This window comes from Convolutriloba macropyga, chromosome 15 (assembly GCF_964194025.1).
Source record: "Convolutriloba macropyga chromosome 15, txConMacr16.3, whole genome shotgun sequence".
Taxonomy (NCBI): Eukaryota; Metazoa; Xenacoelomorpha; order Acoela; family Convolutidae; genus Convolutriloba; species Convolutriloba macropyga.
Genome location: NC_134482.1, coordinates 23,084,672 through 23,111,150, shown reverse-complemented (window position 1 = coordinate 23,111,150; position 26,479 = coordinate 23,084,672). Strand labels below are relative to the sequence as shown.

Genomic DNA, 26,479 nt, shown 5'->3' with positions numbered 1-26,479 from the left:
AATTCCTTCAGTTTGCCGAAGAAGTGCTCGATAGACTCTCCTTTCGACTGTTTGGTAGTGAGAAGCATATACCTATCAAAGGTAATGTTTCGTTGGCGGATAAATGTGGCTTCCTTGATGTTCCAAAGTTCTGCTGTTGTTAAGATGTCCATCTTGAGGTGCGGATTCCTGCTACAAACAATTCGTCTTCCCTCGGTGCCCAAACTGAGATATAGCATTGACACAGTCTTTCGGCCTGCCTGTGCCCACGGTTTGTCCCCACCCATGATTCCTATCTCCATTTGTTTCTGGCAGTGATTTTCCCAATTCATTTTCAGTTGTGCGTTCCTTGCTAGTCTTTCCCTCTCCGATTGTGCCGACGATCCTGTTATTGTACTCTCATAGATGGGTTCAAGTGGTAGTTGTAATGTTTCGGGTTCCGGTTCCAGTAGAGTGTCTAGAGCAATAATTTCCTTCGCAAGGAGAGCCATTTTAGCCTGCATCTGCCACTTCTCCCACTTCAGTGGGGGATCAACACTAGGTTTTTCCCGAAAGGGCTCAATGCCAAGTGGGATCCGCTTTTGGGTTGCTGGCTGCGCCATGTCGTACAAAAATGAAATTATTTACTTGATTTTGAGTCGCGAGTTACAATTATGTTTCTACTTTGCTAATTTGCGCGGCGGGTGCGCTTACTACAGTTTATAAATGAATTCGCTTAGCGAATCACTTGGCAAATACTTGTCTAGCTTACTTGACTAGTAAAGACGATTCGTGAAAAATAAGTCAATTATGCCACTGTTCGCGAAGTGCAAAACTAAAAGAGTGATACTGAAAGTAAAATGATATCTCAGAAGTCACAACAAACATGAACAACAATTTCCCGATGCGGGAATTAAGATAACAGACTAGCGCATGAAATAACAATGAACTACACTCGACTTCTACACATGCCCTTCAGGAATAAGTACACTAAAATAAAATAGGTACATCGTATAATAAATTTACTGCACTAAATTAATTGATGATGTATGACAGTCACCTTATATTCTTAGTCAGAATGATCAAAATTGAATTCAAAGTTACAAATACTTGATTCATGCACAGGAGCATCATCATGTTAAAAAATAAGGTATTGAATATGCATTTTTGCCAAATTTTCAAGTAAACTATAACCGTTAGCTTGCTTGAACATCTAAAAACTGTTTCCGCCGATCTGATTGTATTGTATCCCAAAGATAAATAATCGCTTGACCCAGCTTAAATGTGCATTTTCATCGAGAAATCTTGTTTCATTTCTTCGAAGAGCTTTCAAAATTCCTTCACTAGAGATGCCGTGAGCTTCTAATTTTTCGATATCATTTGTATGCGTCAGTGTTGTTTACTAAATTTTATTTTAAGCTTAGTTTCTATTGTTTTTTGTCCATTAAAATCAGACCAAGTCGAATCGCAACAACGGGGCAAACAGTAAAAGAACAAAGCCACTTAAAACTTAAGAATTTCATGCCTTTCCTCGCGCCTTTGTGCAGATCAAATGTTTTGAGCAAAAATTACGCATAAAGAGCACAAATTATGTTGTGCGTCGCTTTGTAGTACCATAGTGTACCAAACAGCTAAATAAAAAAAACGAGTTCACGATAATTATTTTTCGGTCAACCACGATTGCACCAAAATAAGATGGCTGATTTTCACTTGAAATAGATCTAAGATGTTTATCGAAGTATTGAATGAGTTGAGGTTTGTTAAGTCACTAGTGATTTTATTTTTTAGCAATTGAGAAACACAACCTTCGACTGAAAGCCAAGAGGGAGTCAATGAGACACCACCAGCCCAATATTCAGAGATCAGCCACACTTCGAGACAGCCTCTGGGAACCAGTGCGAAAACTCTTTGCATCCAGAACCCGAAGTGCAACCCACGACGCCACTTTTGGAACACAGCCGCTTGTAGCCGAGAGCACTAACGAACAACCAGCAGTCGAAGCCACGAACCAAGACACGACAGGTAAAGCCGAGAACCCAGCTGTCTCGGAGTCGTCTGGGGGAGAAAACGCAAACAGGTGTGAACAAGCAAAGAATGAACGACTTCCCACAACACCCGAATGTGAAGACGAAGACTAATTTTTCTATTTTTCAAGTCATCGTTCTTTTTGTAAATTTTTAACACTAAATTTTGAAAACTATGTACAAAGTATTTTTGAGGAGCTGTTTCTTTCCCCTTCTCTATATGACACTCTATGGTCGATAGTTTGAAACGGTGTCCCGATTATTCACCCATACTTGTTGAACCCCGTATAATTTAATCCCGATTATGTCACGCCAGTATCATTTCACCCCAATTTTAATTCTTTAATTAAATGGTACAACTAAAATTGTCAATGAGCAGAGTTTGAGTTGAGATGGCCACAATCAGAGCAAGAACACTCATGAATTATTTGACATTGATACACAAAAATAAGTTTTTTTCCATTGTGAAAAAGAAACAGCTACCTAATCGAAACTATTGATATCAATTTAAAGCGATATTTAACGATGTCATGAGCAGCGAAGTGAATTCAATAAAGTTTTAATATTTTTGAGTAAATTATGCGCTTAAGGTTGTTGGTTTGCATTAATTGTTTCACTGTAGTTTAATAAATTCTTTAAAACAGGCTAAGTATTATATCTTTCTGGCAGGTAACTTCCAATTGTACACAGTCCCTTATGAATCATACAAATAAAAGGAAAAACTTGTCAATACTGCATCTCATCGATACAACTGGGAGACACTCAAAGATATTTAAAAATTTAATCCAATCAATATCTCATTAAAATTTTTATTCAGTTTGAAACTAATCAGTAACAACAACGAAGTTGACAACATCCGATAAAAATTGGACCAATTATGATTAAAAAATATATTATTGCTTTCAAAAACAAAACCACATGACCAGGAACACCGTTCGCCGTTTTTAGAAACCTAATAATCAAAAGCTTATTAGCATATTTAAGATGAAACAACAAAGTGAGTCACTGAAGAACAAAATCAACTCTTGCAAACTTTTGACTGCGCCCTTTTACAAGGGACTCATTATCAATTGCAACTGAACACTTGAAGTTGGACACTCTAATAAATAATTACAAAATATTTTCACATAGATTGAAAACTGCGGAACTATGATAATTGCAACGCTGAGAAATTTTGGTTTTGATGACACCGCTTGCACTTAGATGGAAGAATTGTGAAAAACAAATGTCTTCCATTAATTGTTCAAAGATTTGAATTAACAGTATGTTTTAAGAAAAATGCAATTTCTGGCGAATTGAAATCCCACAACAACGAATCAACAAAAACAATCAGCAGCAGCTCAAGCCATTACATTTCACATCGCAAGAAGCTGCAACCTTCTCTGAATTTTAAACAAATAACGAATTTTTGTAGTAATTGCAGGGTACCTTCAAAACAAAATTTACCAGCAATTTTCGAAGACTGTTTTATGCGTATTTACGATGAACAACAACAAATTGACTCATTGAGGAACAAAAGTAAATCTTGCAATTTTTCAATGTGCTCTTTTACAAGGGACTCATTTTCAATTGCAACTGAACACTTGAAATTGGACACTCTAATAAATAATTACAAAATATTTTCACATAGATTGAAAACTGCGGAACTATGATAATTGCAACGCTGAGAAATTTTGGTTTTGCTGACACCGCTTGCACTTAGATGGAAGAATTGTGAAAAACAAATGTCTTCCATTAATTGTTCAAAGATTTGAATTAACAGTATGTTTTAAGAAAAATGCAATTTCTGGCGAATTGAAATCCCACAACAACGAATCAACAAAAACAATCAGCAGCAGCTCAAGCCATTACATTTCACATCGCAAGAAGCTGCAACCTTCTCTGAATTTTTAACAAATAACGAATTTTTGTAGTAATTGCAGGGTACCTTCAAAACAAAATTTACCAGCAATTTTCGAAGACTGTTTTATGCGTATTTACGATGAACAACAAATTGACTCATTGAGGAACAAAAGTAAATCTTGCAATTTTTCAATGTGCTCTTTTACAAGGGACTCATTTTCAATTGCAACTGAACACTTGAAATTGGACACTCTAATTAAAAATTACAATGTATTTTCACATAGATTGAAAACTGCGGAACTATGTTAATTGCAACGCCGAGAAATTTTGGTTTTGCTAATACTGTTTGCACTTGGATGGAAGAATTGTGAAAACAAATGTCTTCCATTAATCGTTCAAATGTTCTAATTTATAGTATTTTCAAAAAAATTGCAATTTCTGGCGAATTGAAACCCCACAACAACGAGTCAACGAAAACAACCAGCAGCAGCTCAAGCCATTACAATTCACATCGCAGGAAACTGCAACCTTCACAAAACAGTTTTAACAAATAACGAATTTTTGTATTAATTGCAGGCACCTTCAAAACAGAATTTACAAGCAACTTTCAAAAACTGTTTTATGCATATTTACGATGAACAACAACAAATTGGCTCATTGAGGAACAAGAGCAACTCTTGCAAGTTTTTCAATGTGCTCTTTTACAAGGGCTCAATTTCAATTGCAACTGACATTCTATTAATTAATTGCAATATAGTTTCACATAGATTGAGAACTGTTGAACTATGTTATTTGAGACTCTGAGAAATTTTGCTTTTGCTCTCATTTTTTGCATTTTGTTGGAAGAATTGTGAAAACAAATGTCCTCCATTAATTGATATAGTATGTTAAAAAATGCAGTTTCTGGCGAACTGAAACCCTAGAACAGCCAATCAACAAAAACAATCAGCCAATCAGCAGCAGGTCGAGCCACTACTTTTACATGCATTAAACTCCAACCTTCAATGATTTTTAAAACAAATAAAATTTGGCAGTAATTATAGGGACACATTTAAAATAAAATTTACGAGCAACTTTCTAAAAAAAAATTAATAAGTAAGAAAGAAATTGGAAATTTTCAAAGTGTGGCTGACAAATTTCACTGGTTATTTTCTGATTTTGCTTGAGAAGTCCAGTTTTAAGTTCTCAACGAAAAATTTCTTTTCTGGTCGTCTTTCAATTTAGTGATCGCAATAGTGTTCTAAAAAGCTTTTAAATTTAAAAAAATCCTTTCCACTTCTTCTCGAGACAACATTGCCTGGAATCAAACAAAAGGTCTTTGTTCTAAGTAAAATAAGAATCCAATTGACTAAATTTACTAGAATATTACTGAAAACTCTTACCAATAGTAAACTAAAAAACATTTTTGCAAACACATTATAAGCGACCAATTAACACAAGCCTTTATTCTAAGACGTGTATTTCCTGATCTAAAGTAAAATCAGATATTAAAGCTATATAACATACTAAGTTGTGAATAGCTGTCATTTTCTGACACTTCATGTTCTTATAAACTTTTACTCCACTAGAAAACAAACTCAAACTATCACCTGTTCTATAAAATTAGAAAAAACAATTGTTAATAAAATCTGTTCTACAAGAAGTTAACTATCTGACTTTTCGGCACATACGAATATTTCAATTCTTAATTTTTAAAACAATAACGACTTGCAGCAAATTGGTTGCACATTTAGCCAATAATTTGAACATTCTTTTCACAAACTTCAATTTTGCAAGAAATTTTTCTTGCACAAAAAAAAATCGTGTAGTGCTTCTAGGATAAAACGACATGGGCAAACTCGATTATATTAAGACAAAATTAAATTTAAAATTTATAGCAATTTTGTTCTGAAATTATTGGCTTTATACTCTTCATTACCAGGAAAATTGACGCAGCAAGAAATTAAAAGCATTGATGGTTGATCATTATCTCAGAAATTGTTAATATTGTATTAAATTTCAAATAAATAGAGTTGCATTAACAAAAGATATCATGCATTAAAAATTAAAGTTTGGGTCAACCCATATTTTTTTGTTCAGTCGCAAATCAACTTTTCCAATTTAACTATCTTTAAAAATGAATTGTAAAATTTTACAGCGAACCAAAAAATTGAGGCAGCTCAATTTGATGCAATAGCGCGTAATTCAACAATAGAAAATCAAGTAAAAAAACGCGTTCCTAATGATCAAAGACTTTTAATGAGCGCACTTAATCCAAATTTCGCATTGTGAATATCTGTGGTCTCGCAGAGAAAAAACATTATTTTAATCGGCCTTAGACATCAAAGCGGCAAAATCTACTCTCTCGTTTTTCTAATTAAGCTGGAGGATAAATCATAGTACCCTGCACCAGCCAATCGGGCACAAGCCCTCTTGCGGTAGAACACTGAGACCAACAGATGACTGAGGTTTTTATTCTTGTATATAATTTGACCACCTATATAAATAATCTACCAGCACTGTAACAAAACCTTGAACGGCTCCATCGATAGCTTAATGATTTTGCCGTCTTTTAAGAAGCGTACTCAAAGAAATGTAACATACAAAGATTCAGGTCAAAACTTGGGTATTTTAGCGGAGTACATTTCTTGAATTGTTGATCGGTTTTTTAGCTGAGTATATTTTGTGAGTTTTCAATCTTCAATTTTTCCTGACAGCTGACAATATGCGCTGCTAACTTTAATTTTTCGTAAGGCTTTAATTTCCAAATTTTGGTCTCAGGAAAAATTGAAAATTTCATAAATTTTCATTGAATCTGAGATGCTATTAATTTTTGGTTTAGTGTGTTGGTTACAATCCATTAAGAAGCAGTATTTTGTTGCAATTAACATAGTGTTCTCATATGCAAAGTTGCTATAACAAAAAATTTGATAAGATATCCAATCCTCTAATACATTGCAATTCTATCCAATTGATTCTTAAGAATTAATAATAAGTAAAATAATTTTTATGCTATCTATTTGTATACCAGTAGTCTCTAAAAATATTCTTCTTATGAAATTTATCAATGTTCACTAGTTTTGAGTGTTCTTACCTGAAGAAAATAATGTTATCAGTCAAGTTTGTTTTGATTGATTTGTTGACTTTTTCGCTTCAAAAATTTTGAAAGCAGCTGAGCAGTTCTGTTCAACAGTTCCTTCAAAAGTTGCCAAAAAGTAATTGTTTGCGATGTCTGTTAAGACTGTTTTGCGTATAACTTCATTTCTTGAAACATTTGTTGAGAAAATGTCCTGCGCGAACATGATGGCCCTGCAAGGTAATGAAAAGCCAGGCTGTTTTCGAAATTACACCTTTTAATGTTTGCGGGGCTTTCAATTATTAACTTATTGTTCACAAAATCTCAATTTCATTTGTTGCGCCGCCATATAAATTTGTACTCAATTCAGGATGTTCAGTCTAAAAATCGACGATACAAAAATCGAAAAAACTGAGCATAATGAAAGTAAATTGGCAATTCAAAATTCAGACATTCAAAACTAAAAAATTACAGTGACATTGAGCAGTTTTGATGACCTCTTCAATACTCCAGCTGCAACTAATACTCTTGCTCTTTACCCCACATTGGTTTGCTTTTTTGCATCAAACTATCCAACAAAAATCAGCCAGACAATTTTTTGCCGGGTGCAGCTACAGTAAAAAAAAATGATCAATTTGATTGAATCTGCGCCTACAGCAGCGGTCGCCGAATTGACCGAGAGGGGGGTTAGTCGACAACTAAAACATGTTAAACTGACAACCCGATCACGTACCAATTGTAACGGTTGGAAAAACAGGTGATATTTTGACCAATTAGATTGTTGTGAGCAATTACAATTAGCTATCGTCTAAATTTAGCAGCGAATTTTCGTAAGACTTGCGATTCTTAGCGGTAATTTTTTTTTCACCTCATTCACCGCTAAAAATCGCATCTTTTAAATCTTTTCACCTCATTTATAGCAATTCTTAGATTTTGAAGCGATTTTTAGCGTTGTCATCTCGACCCGGGCTCTCAGTTTCCTCTTCGGCTAAACCCCCTGTCGGCAAATAGTCATAGGACGGGTTAGTGATCTACTATTGTCATTTCAATTGGAACATAACTTTCAACTTTCGATCGATCGACCATGTCGTAAGAACCTTCACAATTACAACACAGACATTTTTTAAGTCTGTACTGCCTGTGTGCCAAAATAAACACCACGGAATTTATCACGGCGAATAAATAAAACAACAAACCGTCAATCGAGTATAGAATTGTTATAAATTCCCAGCCAAAAGATCCTTGTTCGAATTGGAATAAAAGAACAGTGTAATACGATCGGTTGCAATTCGTGTTCATTTCCGAAAGCCGACTTAGAATTGCGTAAGGGAACCAACAAATACTGTAAAGTATAACAGATATTAAGTTCACGACAACAGTGTGAATTGATTTCTTGAGAATCAATCTCAACTTTGATTCGTTCTCGAAGGTACAGTTACGTAACCTGCAGTATTTTTGCGTAATTTTCACCAATATTACGCAATAGATTGTGAATGAAATAAAAATGGTCAGTACATATGTTACAGGTATCATTGCGTCGAATAAATCCAAAATTCGGTAGACATTAAAAGTGTGTTTATCGTCATCGAAAATTTTGAAAGAACTGTAAAAAATAATATCTTCATCTTTCGGGTCGTCAACAAAACGTTTATTTGCCCGCCACCAACTTTCCATAAATGACATCAAAACACAGTTAAAAATTGCCAAAGTTGCAGTTATTACGAAAAATATAGCGTTCCGTTTGACCTTGGCTTTCCGTCTTTGAATATCTCGGACATTATTGAAATGAATTAACCTGTCAATAGCATTGTATATAGTACTGATTGCGGTAACAGCCCCGATAACTCTTCGACGGGTTTCGGTTATAGTCTGGACAATTTGATGGATCGCTGGATCTTCTTTTCTGTCCGTTTCATAACCAAGGATGTTGCATATAAAATTGGTAACAGCTAGTTCGACTCCACAAAATAAAAACATTGTAAGAAATAGTGTGGCGTTGACAATGTGAGAATATCGTCCTAATTGGACGTTTTTGATGGCTTTGGTTACGAGGTATAAATTGGTGATTGCAGCAATTATTCCGATTAGAACTAAGAGACTGTACTGATTTCGAATTACAAAGTTGTCTTCTTCGTAGCCGAGTGAGTTCTTAAAACAAAGCAGTTATTGGTTAATTTTAGCTCTAAAAAGGAAAAAAATACAGAAGCTCAAATGTTTGTTCTTTGTGTAATAACCCGCATGTCAAGAAAACATCCAGAACTTGCAATATCTTTGCATGGTCATCACGAGGCAAGATCTGGGCGAGATAACCAAGAAAGATTAATCACGACATGGCAAGGCATAACAAGTTGTAAAAATTAAACAGTACCTCAAAACAAGATAGCAAGATTTAGAAATTGAGGATCTTATGATTAAGCTAGGATCAATGCTGTTACGCTGTTCCCCTAGGTGTCAGGACAGTATACCCAATGCTATAATACCCAATTAAATAAAACGCAATGCCAAACAAACCTGCTTAAAATTTAAAATTTATAATCTTGAAATTAACGTACAATCCCCCAATTAAGGTACCAGCCTACCATTAAGTTCAAATTAACTAATTAGACGCAATTTAAGTAAACAAGACGCAAAATTATCAGAAATTGAATTGTTCAACAAAACTTGAAGCGTTATTCTACTCTTTAAACTTGGCCAAAAATAGACGCTAAACATGAGCAAAATTACTTGGAGGTACGTCCCAGCAGAACCGATAAACTTTAATTCTTAATGGACATAAGTTTCAAAAGAAGTTAGAAACAAAAACTACTATGGATTGGCCATGCTCAAAATGGAGCTCTTATAAATGTAAAGTTACGGCCATTACATTACCACTTGAAAACAATTACTATCGAAGAAAAACAAGCACAATCACGAAATTGTTCCCGGGCATGTACAAGCGAAACAGATTATTGGTCAAATGAAGGAGACAGCGAGAACGGAACAGAACACAGTAAACAATATAATAATTGCCAGCAGTCTGTTACCAATCGGATCCGATGTTGCAACGCAGCTGTCTTTGCCAACCAGATCTGCTATAAATCGAACACTTAACCGCCAAAAAGCGTCCGAGAACTAACAGGAGCCGCCAATTTCAGACAGACATTTCGAAGTATCCGTCAAGTTTAAAGATTTCAACACGGGAACAACTGACAACGAGAGAATGCTGATTTTTGGAACACAAGTAAATCTAGAATCCTTGAAAACAAATATTATCAAAGCTTTAAGCGGAAAGGAGAACAAGAGCCGAAAGAAACACTGAGTTAAGAATGAAAACGTCAAATAAAACTGCAAAACAATTCAAAACTGAGGATGTTGTCTCATATTTACGTGCACTTGCTTACTATACACACTCCTGAGCTTTTATACTTGTTATATGTGCGTTTTGAGTTGTCATCGAGTAATTTTTAAAATTATCATTACTCAAAAATTAGAAGAGCTAGAGAGCTGATAATTTGACAGTAGATTTTCCGCGCGAGATAGTTTTCTGCATTCCACTCCCCACCCGCTGCCAACATCGGAAATAGCTGGTATCGGCAGTCTTCCCGGTTTTTTTTGTTTCCAATCGTTTTATTAAGTCAACTTTCAATTTTTCGAGAAAATTTTTTAATCACCGGAATTCGAACCTTTGCCGTGTTTTTTGTTGCGTGCATTAACCGCTGCGCCAACTTCGCTTTGATGTTTACAGTGATATTTCGTGTTATCTTTCATGTGTTACGTTTAAACAAATTTAACCTAAGAAGCGGTTTGACCTAAAAGGCGTTTTGACCTAAAAGGCGGTTTGACCTAAAAGCGGCATTTCAATTGTCAAAATTGTTTGTTCTCTTTTAAGTTTTTCTGTACAAGCGTTCTAAAAGTTGACGTCATTTCTTTAAAGCACAATTAGGCGTTACCGAATCGCCTTTGAACATAAAATGAGCATTCTTTGTCAAAGTTCGCATCAAAGTGATTATTGTTAATTTTTCAATTGGGTATATTGGCATTGGGTATTTTGGCATTGGGTATATTGGCATATTGGGTATGATGGCATTGGGTATTTTGGCTTTGGGCAGAATGTCATTGGGTATATTGTCATGTAAACTTATTATTACATAATAAGTGGAGCAAAAATTGTGCCCACTATTATGTAGGGGGGAGGGGGTTAAATTATTCATACAGCTGAATAAATTTATGTTCGAATTTTGCCCACTAAATTTCTGGATCTATTTTAGGCCGTGAACTTTTTCTGAGCGCCGGCTTTGAAAAACAAATGGCGTACAAAAAAATAAACAACCGATTAACGTCGGGCGAATTGCTCTCAAACAACCGGGGGCGAGCGGTTGGCTTCGTCAGTAGGTAGGCACGGTTTAGTGAAGCTAGCTTTGAGTTAATTGAAGGGGCGTAAGTTAGCGCAGCGGAGGGGGGGTTGCACCGGGGCGCTGATGGGGTGGCAACAATGGAGGGAGGGGGTCAATCTCTAAGAACTGCCCTTCGCACCATAAGTATAAGTCTCCAAAACAGATTCTGTGTATCGCATACTTGAAGACTAGTGAGATGGAAAGCTCTAAGAGCACTTAATGCCCGCTACCTGTTTATCCCGTTTTTGAGGATGAAAAGTCAAATGCGTCAGATGAAAATTGGTCAAGCAAAAAATCGCATAATATAATTGCTATAAGCTTCGTTTGAGAGCAATTAATAAGAATAAGAACACATACATGCTTGATAGGATCCTTCCTATCGTCCTTTGGCAGTTCAGCCGCATACAGGGCCACCTCCCGGATGACCCCCACGTGATCAAAAGCCTTTACACATTTCTCATTGGTGAATCTGTCCACGAATGTCTCATACGTCATCAGAATTCGGTTATTGTACTTGACATAGCCATTGGAAAGTAGCTCCTCGCATCTCACGGGCTCCTGAACAACATCTCATTTTTGGGAAATAAATTATGGGAAAAGCCAGACCAAATTTGAATCAACAAAAAATCAGAAGGAAATAATTCGCTTCAAAGCATTTGTTACTGATATTACTTGTTCAAGTATTGTTTTGGGATTTTTCCATTTTCATTTCATCCACCTACACGCACTCACGAATTGCTAAAACACAAGTAAGTTGATCAAAATTCATTTTTCATTGAATTTTTTATCTCAAACAATCTACAAAATATAGCTCCAAAAGTAGCAGCAAACATTTTAAACCGGGCCTGTTGGATCTATAAAATGTTGACATCTTTTTTAAAAAAAGTTTGGACATTTTAAAGGAGCAGGTTGTAGCAGCAGATACAGTTGACCTAATCATTACGGGCTTAAATCCTGCAGAATAGGTTATTTTTGATTACAAGAAAAATTTGACACAATGCACGATCACACGAGGTTGTTCATTTTGGTTAAAAAAAATTATAGAGTACAGTAATGATAGAAAATGAACTGTTAAACGTAGACTACGTAGTATTTCGTTGTCTTTAAAAACTCATTTCAATTACAGCTACTGTGTAATTCAACACATCAAAAATTGAAAATAGGTACAAAATAATTACCATTCAGCAAAAGTATGATGAAAAACACTGTGAAACAATCAAGCTACCCACCAGCGGTTAGTATCATCAATTCTGTCTGGAACGAGTTTCAAGTCTTCGCCAGTACTTTCTCCAGTGAAAAACACGTAAGCGGTTAGCAGATCAGAGCTGATAACGTCTTGTTTCAAGTCTTAAGAATTGTAATACTTTCCCAAGACTTGTCAAGTCTTAGTCACGTCATGGACAAGACTTGAGTCAAGTTTTGGCCGAGACTTGGCAAGTGCTGAATAATACGTAGCGAGTAATGCATTTTGATTATAGTAAAATTATCATGCAGAATTTATGCATTTCAGAAAAATGGCATAAGTTTTCTAAAACTTTTTAGTTCGTAATTTTGTTTGAGCTATCTACAAAACAGGCAAGAAGCAAATTAAGATGTGACATTTATTCTCTGACAGCTAACTTTTTCTCAATGAACAACAATGTGAAATTGAATGGCATATTCCGTCTATCTCGGACATTTTTATCTTGTTCTTTACTGTGATTTGAATTTTTAGAAGTGCTTGGGTTTTCTCACGCTTCTTTGGACAGTTTGCAGATTTGCGCAGGCAAGCCGTTTCAAATGCTTGCCTTTCTGTTTCGTTATCCCTTTAATAAAAAAGAAAATTGTGAAAACATTGCGCTATACTTGACCCAAGACTTGGCACTGATTCAAGACTTGTGAAATCATGGCTAAGACTGATTCAAGTCCTGACCAAGACTTAAAAGTTGATTCAATTTAAATATAGCCGACTAACGTCGGCGAATTGCTCTCAAACGACCGGCGAGAACTTGGCTTCGTCAGTTGCTTAATTGAAGGGGCGTGAGGTGAGCGCCGCGGGGGGGGGGGGGGAAAGCTGATGGAGGGCAACATTGGAGGGGGGCAACGATGGAAGGGGGTTTTTGGCTGCACTGACGAGGCCCTTACGGCGTGAAAGATGTGCAGGGGTGGGGACTGGGGGTGAATTGAGAGGGGGCCAATGTGCGGGGGGGTGAACTTCTAAGAACCACCCTTCACACATAACTTGAAGTCTCCAAACAGTTTATGTGAATCGCATACTTGTAGACTAGTGAGCTGAAAGGCTCTAAGAGCACTTAATGCCCGCTGGGCGCTACCTTTTTATCCCATTTTTAGGGTGAAAAAGACGAATGGGTCAGAGGAAAAATCGGTCAAGCGAAAAATCACCTAAAAAACCTACAGGACTAATACAATTGCTACAAACTTCGTTTGAGAGCAATTAAACAGTGACACGATCAGAGCTCTGATACAGTAGTAATCCAACACTTTCTATGTGACGGATTCATTACCGATTAAGTCTTGACTATCAGACTGGGTGGTGGTAACGCTTTTTACTAAAACAGACTGCACCTCGATCTCTACAAGCTGTCTACGAAATGAGCGTCGTTTGTTGCAAATTTTCAGATAAAATCGAGTCTGATAAAGTTTCCCATAATTTTTGAAGCTCTCTCTCTCTCTCTCTCTCTCTCTTTCAATTAAATGGATATCTGTTGCAAAGTCCTGGAAAAGTTCTCATGAGTTATGGTGTTAGATATTGCACAAGGGATTTATTAACTCGCGATTTTGAAAACTGAATGAAAATAGAATTAGCGACGAGTTCGATAATTTTAATTATTTGCTAAGAAAATAATAATACCTGTTCCATTAAAAACCGAATCAAAAATTGGACATGACAAAAAAATTGCAAGCATACGATAGTCTTTCTTTCGCACCTTCCAAAAAAATGATTTCAACTGAATGAATGGCCGCTTCATCTGACTCATTTCGTTTTAAAATATCTAGCCGAGTGGAGAGCTTTCTATGTACCATAGAGTTCAAAACTTTAGACTCATTTGTCTGAATCATAAAAGTAGACAACATTGCAGCAACATAATACACAACATCATTGCAACAACATTCTTAAGTTAACAAATTTTTAATCCTCCATTAGGTTCAAAAAACAAAAAAAACAGGTGCGCAATTTACTTTAGAAACATTATTTTAATTAAAACATTGTAAAAGCAGCCGATATCTGACTGATCATTGTTCCAAATCCTCCTGTTAAAAACGTATAGCACTAGTAGTTTGGCCCACTTTTAAACAAGCAAACGGTAAAAACTCGTCTTGACTTGATTTGACTTGTCTTGACTTTTACCACACTAATCTGTTCCAAGCAGATGAGAACTAGTTTTCAGTCGATAAATGTGCTTAGTAATTAACGTGTCTTCCGTAATGATAATTCTTAATTACATTGAAAATTTTCAAAAACTTCAATATTTGCCCCTTATCAACAACAATATGCTCATGGAAAAATTTTATATCTTACCTTTTTACACTTTATGTAGATTGTAGAGTTGTCCTGCATTGTCTCGTTGGCAAAATGCTCCGAGATGAATTCAAAGACAGCAATTGGATCCCTCTTACATCTGCTTAAAGTACTATCATTATTGAAGAGCGTTGCTCTGATTTTGGTTTGAATCGACTACAAACATACGTGGATGATAACAAAATTTACCAAGCTGCTAAATCTCCAACACAAACAACTACACTTACTATGATTAAATGGTCCAAATTTAGCAATAGCATCAAAATTGTACGCTAGATATGTTTTATCTTCAAAATTGCTCAGTGTCAATATTACCATTGACAATCTACGAGCAATCTATATCCATTGTACAATATCTGAATTAATGCCAGACAACATACCACGAACAACAAATTGTCTGGCTCCTTCTCTGGGTTATTCGTTTGCGTAGTACCTAACTCGTAACAAATCAGTAAAACCTATGCACATTAGGTTCTTACCCATTCAAAACAGTCTTGTTGTGATCAAAACACTGATTTGACGGGGTTAAAAGGGGCTATAAATATACCCAGCTCAAAACTTAATTTTTCTTGATTTAACGAAATTCTCATCTTAAACTCTGCTGGCTGAACGAGAAAAAGCGTGACTAACATATAATTCCGCCGATTAAAAACAAAAAGTATAACGCTTCCATGATTTTCACTTTGACCTTTATCAAGGCAAGTCACATAACAGAAAGCTATCAAATTTGACACCGTGTAGCAGGAATTTCAGAAATCTGAAGAAATATTCTGATTGTTCTCGGAGGCGATGTAGAAAGCCAAATAATGATCTTGTTTTCTACAGTTTTCATTAGTAATTCCAAATTGGTAGTAGATGCAAACATGACAAAAATTACACCAAATGTTCAGCTAGACCCTAGTATTTTTCTGCGTCTCAGATATTCAAAGTTGTGAATTTTAATTCATAAACAATCATAATTACAAACAGCAATAGCTATCTAATATGCACTCAGTTTCTACTGCGGGATATCGAGAGTCTTGTTAAAGATTTGAGTCTAGCTCTGAAAATGCTCTTACTGTCCGAACTCATTTCGGAAGATTTGGAATTAGCTGTCTCATTAACATCAATTTCCATGCGCGCTTCTTTCGTACACTTTCCACATGAAGTGGACGAGTTCTTATTTTTCTTTTCGTTTGACCCAACTAGCAAGGAATGGGATCTCCGAATAAATTGTCGTCGTTTCAAATTGAAGCTTCTATTGTTTTCTACACTCTTTACACTGCTGTTCACCCACTTTTTGAACCTGAACATAAAGATACAGCTAACAAAGAACGAATAGGACAAATATGTCCCTCACTCTGTAAGCGATCAAGAATAACTGTCATAAAACAACGGAACGGTAAATTGAGGCGACACTAGATGGAAAGCCAAAATTCAATCTGAAAAAAATGGTGCATAAGATAAATTTGACAAGCTTCACTTGTTCAAAGCAAAATTAGCCAGCGAGATCAAGCCATGAGGAACAAGATATACAACAGATTGGGTTAAAAAAAGATTTCAAAGAACCGGTCGTGATCGTTCAGCACGGTTTTGAATCCAGTAGTGATCCATTGTCACATTAGTTGCACCTGCTTAGACCTGAACCCCCCCCCCCCCAACAAGCGGCGCTTTCTATTTAGGGGCGTTAGATATTCGATTATAAAAAATCTCTCATACCTGCTGTTGCTATCGTGTGAATTAGAGCTGTACAGAGCTTTGAAATGCTGCAGACGCTGTTGGCACAGGTCATCCTCACATGCTTGCACTTTGATTCTCTTTTCGTTAACACCCACTGCCTCCTTGATGGTACCCGGAGACCAGTGGCAAAAGTCACATCTCTCCAGCCGACATGCTGCATCGTAAAGCAGGACATTCGGACTATCCCCTGCAACAACAAACTCAGCTCAGAAAACAAACTTCTCATAACTCATTGTTTATTGTTCTTGTTGTCGATTTAAGAACTTCTGACGTTTATCGAGATATAATTAGCGGAGCAAGACGTTATGACAGAATTGAACCGTGCTGAAAACATCAAACTTCCTGCTCTGTATATAGAATTTCTGGCCATTTAAATTCTGACGCAGCATCTTTCGTGTTATAATTACAACTTCAGTTTTAAATTTCTGTGCCAATCAGTCGGGTAACCGTTTGACCTCAAACCGTTCCGAAAGCAATACTATAATGAAGCAGAAGACAACATTGTAGCTTTCATTTCTGAAGATCTGGGTATTTCATCGTTTAGAACCAATGAAAATGTTAATTCCTTCCTCAACTTTCAAAAAACCCGAACTATCGCAGATATTAATCGATTGACTATTGATTCAATAGATAAAAAATAGTCATTAACTTAGACGTAAACAAATTTTTGCGTTCATTTAACTACTGGTTTTTGACGCCCGTTATTAATGGTTTTAAGCGACATCGGGTCTCATTTTAAGCCATTAATAAGTTTACACGCCAAGAGCAGTAGACAAAAATTCGAATAATTTTTTCTCATCTAATTAATGCCATTTTTTCGTGAAATTACTTTTTTCTGATCAAATAATTCGTGCATTAAAAGCAAAAGGTAACCTGCTTTAAGTGGTACATCTCTCCATTGCAGAAAACACACTTGTTCATCCTGAAATTTCCTCGCACAGTTGCTACATTTAAGGCAACTCTTGTGTACGGAAAAAGTAGTCTTTTCCATATCGCTATCAATGATGTTTGCTGCCTTGCAATGCCGTCGTTGCTTCCTAGGCCGAGCTTTTCCTGTCTCATTTTCGGGTGAAGAGCAAAACTGAACAAAGAAGCTTGGCTCTACAGTATTTATGCTCGTACTCTCATGACATACGATGCAAGGGTCGCATTTTATTGGTAAGCAGCTTCTACAACGTAATTCGATCTTGCCATCCCGAAATTTTTGAACATAAACGGATCCTGTAAACTCGCCTCGAAATGAAACAGAGCACTGATCACACTTTAGACAAGAATCACATATGATGACTTGGTTGCAACAGCTTGAAAAAGACCAGTCGGGTACCTTCACACTCTGAAGGGAGTTCCGAGCACAGTGACAAATTTGACACGTCACTGGCTTTAACTGGCGTCCCTTGACAATAACTGGTTTGGACAGACTGGACTGAATGCGTTTAATTTGGATCCACGAGTCAGAAGCTACTGATCCAATTTTCACTCTCGATTCACTGCTCCGTGTTCCTCTAAACACATGCAGCAATGCTTCACTTTCCTACAGTGAGCAACTAAATGTTTATACAAGCCGCTGTGATCAAACTTAATTTACTGTTTTTCGCCGTACAGACTATACATCGAGTTTATATATTCTCGGAATTTTCATCAGTAGGATTTTAATGTCAGAGACTTAACAAAGACTTTGATACTTAAAGCAATAGAAGGGGTAATTTCAGTATTTTTTCATATCTGATCTCCTTGGAAGGAACGCGTACTCCACTTAGCTAACGAACTTCAAGAACTCCAAACTTTCTTTTTTTGCAACAAGTAAACTAAAATTATAACCATATGGTTAAATATACTTGAAACAAAAAATAATTCAAATCATTCAAATAATGAACATCAATCAATTTTCTTAAAGAATCACATTATAAAATTTTCTTCCGATTGTTTTCTTCCTAAAAATAAAAATAACTTTTAAAAGCTCCTACGTTACTACTCAGAGGAAATTTTCATGTTGTGAGAGCAAGAAATCATTCAACGCTTTCATAACGTTTTCAGTTTTTGCCAACCGAGGCCACTGTGGTAACTTATTCCATTTTTGTACGCCCTGATGAACAATCGAATTCATTCCAAAGTTGGTTTTGACGTTCTGTCTAAATTGCATCGTTTAAATTGAATTGGTTGAATTGTTTTGTTCGAGTGTTTTGATGAATACTCACATACCCGTAAAAATTTTCAAAGTTTTCTGGTCTGGCTATATCATGAAACTTGATCAGCATCATGAAACTTGACATTTTTGCTATTATTAGCTCAACTGGTAAGATCTTTGTCTGAATTAGCAGATCTCTCGCTTTGTCATATTTTTTGCGCAGAAAGCACACCTTTATACCCCTTTAACCTGTCGATTGAGACATTTTTTTGGAGCTAAATTTCGAAAAATATTGCCGAAACAATGATAAGTGTGAAAGCACGTGATTTTAAAAAAATGTGCGCGTTCAGTGGAATTTTAGGTCTTGTTAGGTATAAAAGTTGCAACGATTTTCTCTTACAATATCAAGGCGAGAACAGTTCCATGGCTCAAATTCTCTTTAATATCATCTTTGTACATTGGAGTTACCTTTACATTTTTAATCTCGCCGTAAATTTCTAGTATTTAATACCAAAAAGAAAAAACTATCCAAAAAGAGAAAAAAAATCATACCAAAACTTATCAAAGATTAAGTTTATACTGTGTTTTTGCTTAATGTATGTTACTTCTTGCCTGACTGGAAGTGTTTTTTGGGTCTATTGTGGCAAGACAAAGAAAACCATTCCCCGGTGAGATTGTTCCTGTTTTGATAGTAATTGGTTGCTCTTGCAGTTGTTTATAAGCAAAGTTACGAGCAAATTTGCCCCGGTTTTTGTTATTCATTATTATGAATACAACATAAACTATAGCAACCTGTATAAGGTCTCCCCACTTCAGTTTCTGATATTGACCGGCAAAAAATATATATATAACAAACGACAGCCCCACGATAATGCAAGATCACTGCAATAAACTTAAGAACTGCAATCAGATACAATTTGAAAATTAGTTGAAAGAAGCTTTTCTTAACAGCAACAAATATCTGTAAAGATCTGTTGGTACACAAGAAGCTATTCTTTTTATTCGGACAAGAACGAGAAATGGAAATACAAAACAAAAATGCAAGCGTCCTCAGTTGAAAATAATGTATGTACAACAGTAGATAATTTTTGCTTTGGTGAAAGACCCTTTATGTGAAGGGAGCCATTCCTCTGGATAAAATAAGTCGATGAGCAACTTGACAGTCGATGACACTGATCCCCCGTTTTCAAGTTCTTGCTGGTACAGTGTTGTTTTATCCTGATAAAAAGACACTGTTTAAACTGATAAGAAGAAAACTGCTCACGATTCAGATGGGCATACGCTCAATTTAGCTCGCTACTGTCAAATACCAGAAAAATTCACCGTGATATAGCAGCCCGCATTGACGAGATAGTTTTGACTGGCGAAACAAAAACAAGTTTAAGCAGAGAGGGCAGTCCTCGTGCATCAAACCTAAATTCCATTGAACTTTCAGACTTGGAAAACAATTTACGTGAACCAGATTCCTCCACTACGGTACATACCTGTCAGATTGCGACTCAGTTGGTTGGACTTTCTCACCAATACTAACGAGGCTGTGTCTCAAAGCCAAACTGCACAGAAAATTGGAACGAGCTATAGGTCATTAGTAAAATCACATTAGGAGCATCTAATAGGGGTGGAAAACAAATTAAATGAGGAAAACTTAAAGTAAAAAACGTTTGAGCACTGGAAAGCGGAGGAATACGCCGAACTTTGGTATCAAGCTGCATCGTTGAAGTATTCAAGAAAAACAGTTAATGAAACCATAGAAGCAGTTGGAATTCGTGCTGCTAAGGCATTGTGCCTCCAAGGCCGAATCGGGAGAGCAGCAAAAATCCTGTCATCCGATGGAGTAGCACGAGATAATATGCACACAGATAGCTTAAAACTCTACACCTTTTCAAAGAACTTCGGCTGCGATTTCAAGATTACAGCTCTCAATTGTATAAGTTTGTTGAGCCAAATGTATGTGGCCAAATAAACACTTTTCCCATTTTCTCAGCCACTGGTTCATCTAAAATGTACACCGAACACCGTTTGCACGAAGTTAATTGCACAGCTTCTAATCACTCTAAGCAAACTATTACAAGCATAACAAGGCTAGTGAATTTGCCCAGCAGAGGTCAGCCCCCTGTTACAGTGGCACCAGTTTTTTGAAGTGCTTCTTTAACTGCTTTATATAAATTAAGGGGAGCTGTGCGTCCTATAGCAGTGGGTGAGGTCTTGCGACGTTTGGTTGCAAAATGCATAGCAGAAAACAATCAGAGTCGGTCAAACTTCGTCTAAACAACTTGGTATAGGAGTCAATGGTGGAGCTAAAGCATCCTACATGCAATGAAAAGTATGCTTGAGAAACTGCAGCATTCACAAAAAAAGGAATGTTACAGATCGGTTTTCAAATCATCTAGAATTCCATTAAAAGAAGTCAGATCATGAACGCAGCTGTTAACTTGATGCCGAGTCTTGCATCATTTGCCATATATTGCAACTCAGCACAATCATCTTTATCACAGCGCAAAATCTTTAACTAGTCAATCCGGAGTGCAACAAGATCCTTTGGGCCCAATGTAGTTTTCCTTGACCTTGTGGCAATAATAGAAAAGATTGAATTAAAAACAGCTGATTTTACCCAGCACTGTTGGTACCTTGACGATGGTATTATTGGTGGAACAGAAACCGAACTTAACAAGGCTTTAGATATATTGACTGTCTCGGGCAATACTTGTGGCTTAGAACTCAGAGACAAATGTGAGGTCTGGTAAAAAAGGAGCTTTGAACACGGTTGATAGAAATAAAAGAAACAGTAAAGAGGGACATGAAGTACTGGGTGCTGCTGTTGGATCACCCAGATTCATTGCTTCGTTAAAGAAGCGTGTTCAAAAGATCGAAAACCTACTGGAGTACATAAACGACCGACAGTGTGCTCTTGGCAATTTACGTAGTTGCTTGGGTGCACCATAAATGGTGAATTCTTTGCGCAGCAAAACACCATCAGAGGACGCCTTTAAAACCGGAGGAATTTGACTCGCTTCAAAGGACAACTTTCGAAACATTACTGGGTACAGTCCTGCCCAAAGAGTCATGGCACCAAACTTATTTGCCTATCAATAAGTCAGACGAGCGTTTGTCCAGATAAAAGCAGCCAATACTGGTTCGGTATCGCAGTCTGCTACATTGGTAGAAGTTCTAACTGGCCAAAGTCCGACAGCAGACCACACTTGTACCAAAATGATTTATGAACTAAAAGGTGTGTCAAAATCGCAGCTCAAAGCAAAATACCAGCAGTCTTCGACGAAGTCGCTCTCAAATAATCTAAAACCAAACATCCGAAAATGAAAAACATTGTTTATTGTCAATCTCTCAATCCGGAGCCTGGTTATCGGCCGCTCCCACACCGGCTCTCAGCCTCCATCTGCCAAACGAATGTCGTGCAGCTGTGAAGTACAGACTGGGCGCTCCCATGAATGAAAAAGAAAGGATGTGTACCTATCGTAAAAGTATGATTAGATACACTCGGTGATCATACCATGGCGGGGCGATATGATTTTTGGCACGATCAGCTAAGGAAAAAAAATTTGTCCGCTTCCAGCGCTGCCAACCTGTCGCCAATTTGCGAGCAGAAAAGCTGATACCAGAAACAAACTTGCTGGTCTGCTGGACAGCCAGCAGCTCTGGATGGAACCACTACCTCCACACCACCATTACCAACCCAGTATTATTTCAAATGCGACGAGGAACTCTCGTTTTGCCCAGAGCTGCTGACGACAGAAAGTTTGAGCAATACTCCCAACAATGTGCCAACAGAGGTGATCAACTCATTCCCATGATCTGGTGAGAAAAACATCGAAGCGAATAGCTCTACTCACTGACAACAGAAGTTTGTAATCAGCTAGTTTGTCTGTTGCTTTCAGCAGGCTTTCTCAATCGGTTTCAGTCTCTCTAATGCGAGCAAACGATATAATGTTGATAGCAAGGAGTGCAGCCCTGTGAGCCAGTTGCAAGCAAAAGAATCCTCCTTAATCTTTCGTGAGTTTTGAACAAGAACAAGGCGTCTCTAATGTTGAATATCAAGATGAAAACCCGATTGTGTGAGGTTTCAGTATTCCAATTGAAAACCCAGTTGTGTGTTTCACTATTCCAATTGAAAACCCGATTGTATGGGTTTTGATTCAGAAACATGAGTGACGAGGGCCCAATAATCTGAAAGTTGCTGTGTTTCAAAACTTGGATTAAGACTTTGAACTGATAACTAATAGCATGACAATAGATTAAAAAAGTCGGCTAAGATTTTATTACACGGCCATATATTAATTGAGCGTATAATAAAAAAAATCATCGCCATTATGTTTCTTTTCAATGCAATTATTTTTCACCGCATGTTTAGAAACACAGGTGTAATTTGGATCTTCTTTGCGGTTCGCATCAAGTTCAGCTCCGATGTACCCATCCAGTTTTTCGCTATTTCCATAACAAGTAGAGCTATGAACTAAAAAAAGTTGTTGCAACAATGTTATTAGAGTAGACTTCTGGTATTTCACAGAAGTCGTTTTCAGTCATGAGCGCTTATTAATTGTGATTGATTAGCCTAAATCATCTAGAATCCCATTAAAAGAAGTCAAATCATGAACGCAGTTGTTACCTTGATGCCGAGTCTTGCATCATTTGTCATATATTGCAACTCAGCACAATCATCTTTATTACGGCTCAAAATCTGTAACTAGTCAACCCGGAGTGCAACAAGATCCTTTGGGCCCAATGTACTTTTCCTTGACCTTGTGGCAATAATAGAAAAGATTGAATTAAAAACAGCTGATTTTACCCAGCACTGTTGGTACCTTGACGATGGTATTATTGCTGGAACAGAATCCGAACTTAACAAGGCTTTAGATATATTGACTGTCTCGGGCAACACTTGTGGCTTAGAACTCAGAGACAAATGTGAGGTCTCGTAAAAATGAGCTTTGAACACGGTTGATAGAAATAAAAGAAACAGTAAAGAGGAACATGAAGCACTGGGTGCTGCTGTTGGATCACCCAGATCATTGCTTCGTTACAGAAGCGTTTTCAAAAGATCGAAAAACTACTGGAGTACATAAACGACCGACAGTGTGCTCTTGGCAATTTACGTAGTTGCTTGGGTGCACCAAAAATGGTGCATTCACTGCGCAGCAATACACCATCAGAGGACGCCTTTAAAATCTCTGAGGAATTTGACTCGGTTCAAAGGACAACTTTCGAAACATTACTGGGTACAGTCTTGCCCGAAGAGTCATGGCACCAAGCTTATTTGCCTATCAATAAGACTGAAACTAGAGTCAGACGAGCGTTTGACCAGATAAAAGCAGCCAATACTGGTTCGGTATCGCAGTCTGCTACATTGGTAGAAGTTATAACTGGCCAAAGTCCGACAGCAGACCACACTTGTACCAAAATGATTTATGAACTAAAAGGTGTGTCAAAATCGCAGCTCAAAGCAAAATACCAGCAGTCTTCGACGAAGTCGCTCTCAAATAATCTAAAACCAAACATCCTAAAATGAAAAACATTGTTTATTGTCAATCTCTCTGACTCAATCAGGAGCCTGGTTATCGGCCGCTCCCACACCGGCTCTCAGCCTCCATCTGCCAAACGAATGTCGTGCAGCTGTGAAGTACAGACTGAGCGCTCCCATGAATGAAAAAGAAAGGATGTGTACATATCGTAAAAGTATGATTAGATACACTCGGTGATCATGCCATGGCCGGGCGATATGATTTTTCGGCACGATCAGCTAAGGAACAAAATTTTGTCCGCTTCCAGCGCTGCCAACCTGTCGCCAATTTGCGAGCAGAAAAGCTGATACCAGAAACAAACTTGCTGGTCTGTTGGACAGCCAGCAGCTCTGGATGGAATCACTACCTCCACACCACCATTACCAACCCAGTATTATTTCAAATGCGACGAGGAACTCTCGTTTTGCCCTAAGAGCTGCTGACGGCAGAAAGTTTGAGCAATACTCCCAACAATGTGCCAACAGAGGTGATCAACTCATTCCCATGATCTGGTGAGAAAAACATTGAAGCGAATAGCTCTGCTCACTGACAACAGAAGTTTGTAATCAGCTGGTTTGTCAGTTGCTTTCAGCAGGCTTTCTCAATCGGTTTCAGTCTCTCTAATGCGAGCAAACGATATAATGTTGATAGCAAGAAGTGCAGCCCTGTGAGCCAGTTGCAAGCAAAAGAATCCTCCTTAATCTTTCGTGAGTTTTGAACAAGAACAAGGCGTCTCTAATGTTGAATATCAAGATGAAAACCCGATTGTGTGAGGTTTCAGTATTCCAATTGAAAACCCGATTGTATGGGTTTTGATTCAGAAACATGAGTGACGAGGGCCCAATAATCTGAAAGTTGCTGTGTTTCAAAACTTGGATTAAGACTTTGAACTGATAACTAATAGCATGACAATAGATTAAAAAAGTCGGCTAAGATTTTATTACCAGGCCATATATTAATTGAGCGTATAATAGAAAAAAATCATCACCATTATGTTTCTTTTCAATGCAATTATTTTTCACTGCATGTTTAGAAACACAGGTGTAATTTGGATCTTATTTGCGGTTCGCGTCAAGTTCAGCTCCGATGTACCCATCCAGTTTTTCGCTATTTCCATAACAAGTAGAGCTATGAACTAAAAAAAGTTGTTGCAACAATGTTATTAGAGTAGACTTCTGGTATTTCACAGAAGTCGTCCTGTGCGGTCCAACTGCCAAATTTTCCAGAACTCAATATTTTGTAATATTTGTTATTTATGGAACAATGTAATACTTAAATCGAATCTCAAATGCAACAATACCAGTCTGAAGGCTTTTAAGAAACTATTAAAAGCTTATTTTCTACCTGAATTTAGGAAGATTCAAAACAGAGGTTGTACGGTAAACTTCCATGGATGGAGTTTAGATTTGAACGCTGACAAATTTTTATGTATTTCTCTTGTTCTAAGTACGACGTAAATTTAACTGATAATCTATCTTTGATAAATAGACACATACACTGCAAAATTGTATACTACCATGTCAACTTGCTAATTGAATGATCTCTTTTTCTCTATAAGGTTGTGAATCATTATAAGAAAATATTAAATTTTCATGGACTCAAGAAACGAAAAGGTTATGAAATTTAGATCTCTGCAAAAAAGGTTTTTAACGAAGTTAGGTTTACCTTTAATTCTTCGTAATCATTCGTGATCACTCGCAATCAAAGTGATGTAATCATTTGGTTAAAATGAAAGAACATGAAATCAGTGAAGTTGAAAATCATAATATACATGATTTTCAATTGCATTCAACGGTTATTATTTGATTTTTATGCCGCCAGAAAATCTAGGAAAAACAAGCAAATTCAGAACATAGCTGGAAGAATGTCAGAAAATAGCCGCAATAGCTTCGTAGATCTGCAGTCTCAAAAAGATAAAAGGAACAATACAAAAAAATTTATTAAACGGTGAGATGTTATATTTTTATTAAAAATCTGTATATATTATTTCTGCTTTTATCTCTGCTTTTAACAACCTTCAATTAGAGTGACATTTAATCACTTGACCTTGCCTCTTTGAATTAAAGTGAAGAAAAGTCAGCTTCAGAGTGAGGAAGTCATTTTTGTTCATCTGAAAGTGAAAAATGACGGCACCCATAAAATTCAGTTAAAACTGCATGAACGAATGAACACAAGTCAGATTTGAAGTGATTGTGACGTCATATGGTCATAATAAAAATGTTGATGACGAAATACCATAGCCGAAATAATTGCGGAAGTAAATCACCAGACTTGATTTAAAACAATCGAACCTGCATCGCTGTTACGAGAACTACTTGATCATTGGCTTAGGATAGCCAAATACTGATCA

At 36.9% G+C, this 26,479-nt stretch overlaps 3 protein-coding genes across 7 annotated transcripts in view; 1 reads left to right on the top strand and 2 right to left on the bottom strand.

The window, feature by feature from the left end:
• Positions 1-2,324, top strand: part of LOC142354682 (uncharacterized) — a 71,731-nt gene extending 69,407 nt beyond the window's left edge. The window contains exon 3 of one of the 3 annotated variants that reach the window (XM_075407043.1): positions 1,747-2,324. In XM_075407043.1, the coding sequence (XP_075263158.1) occupies positions 1,747-2,096 (350 nt within the window). In that variant the 3' untranslated portion in view covers positions 2,097-2,324. The remainder of the gene's footprint in view (positions 1-1,746) is intronic. The other 2 variants (XM_075407042.1, XM_075407041.1) reach the window with 2 other exon arrangements.
• A 5,405-nt stretch (positions 2,325-7,729) lies between these two features.
• LOC142354718 (uncharacterized) lies at positions 7,730-15,119 on the bottom strand. The gene is made up of 3 exons (XM_075407093.1): positions 14,773-15,119; positions 11,610-11,810; positions 7,730-9,027 (listed from the first exon to the last, which is right to left on the bottom strand). Exons 1-3 carry the CDS (start codon positions 14,809-14,811, stop codon positions 7,903-7,905), a joined length of 1,365 nt encoding a protein of 454 aa, XP_075263208.1. The 5' UTR covers positions 14,812-15,119; the 3' UTR covers positions 7,730-7,902.
• Positions 15,120-15,694: 575 nt separating this feature from the next.
• Positions 15,695-26,479, bottom strand: part of LOC142354605 (uncharacterized) — a 74,135-nt gene continuing 63,350 nt past the window's right edge. For all 3 annotated transcript variants that reach the window (XM_075406934.1, XM_075406933.1, XM_075406935.1), the window contains 3 exons: positions 17,365-17,993; positions 16,471-16,678; positions 15,695-16,057 (listed from right to left, as the gene is read on the bottom strand). In XM_075406934.1, coding sequence (XP_075263049.1) covers positions 15,763-16,057; positions 16,471-16,678; positions 17,365-17,993 — 1,132 coding nt within the window. In that variant the 3' untranslated portion in view covers positions 15,695-15,762. The remainder of the gene's footprint in view (positions 16,058-16,470; positions 16,679-17,364; positions 17,994-26,479) is intronic.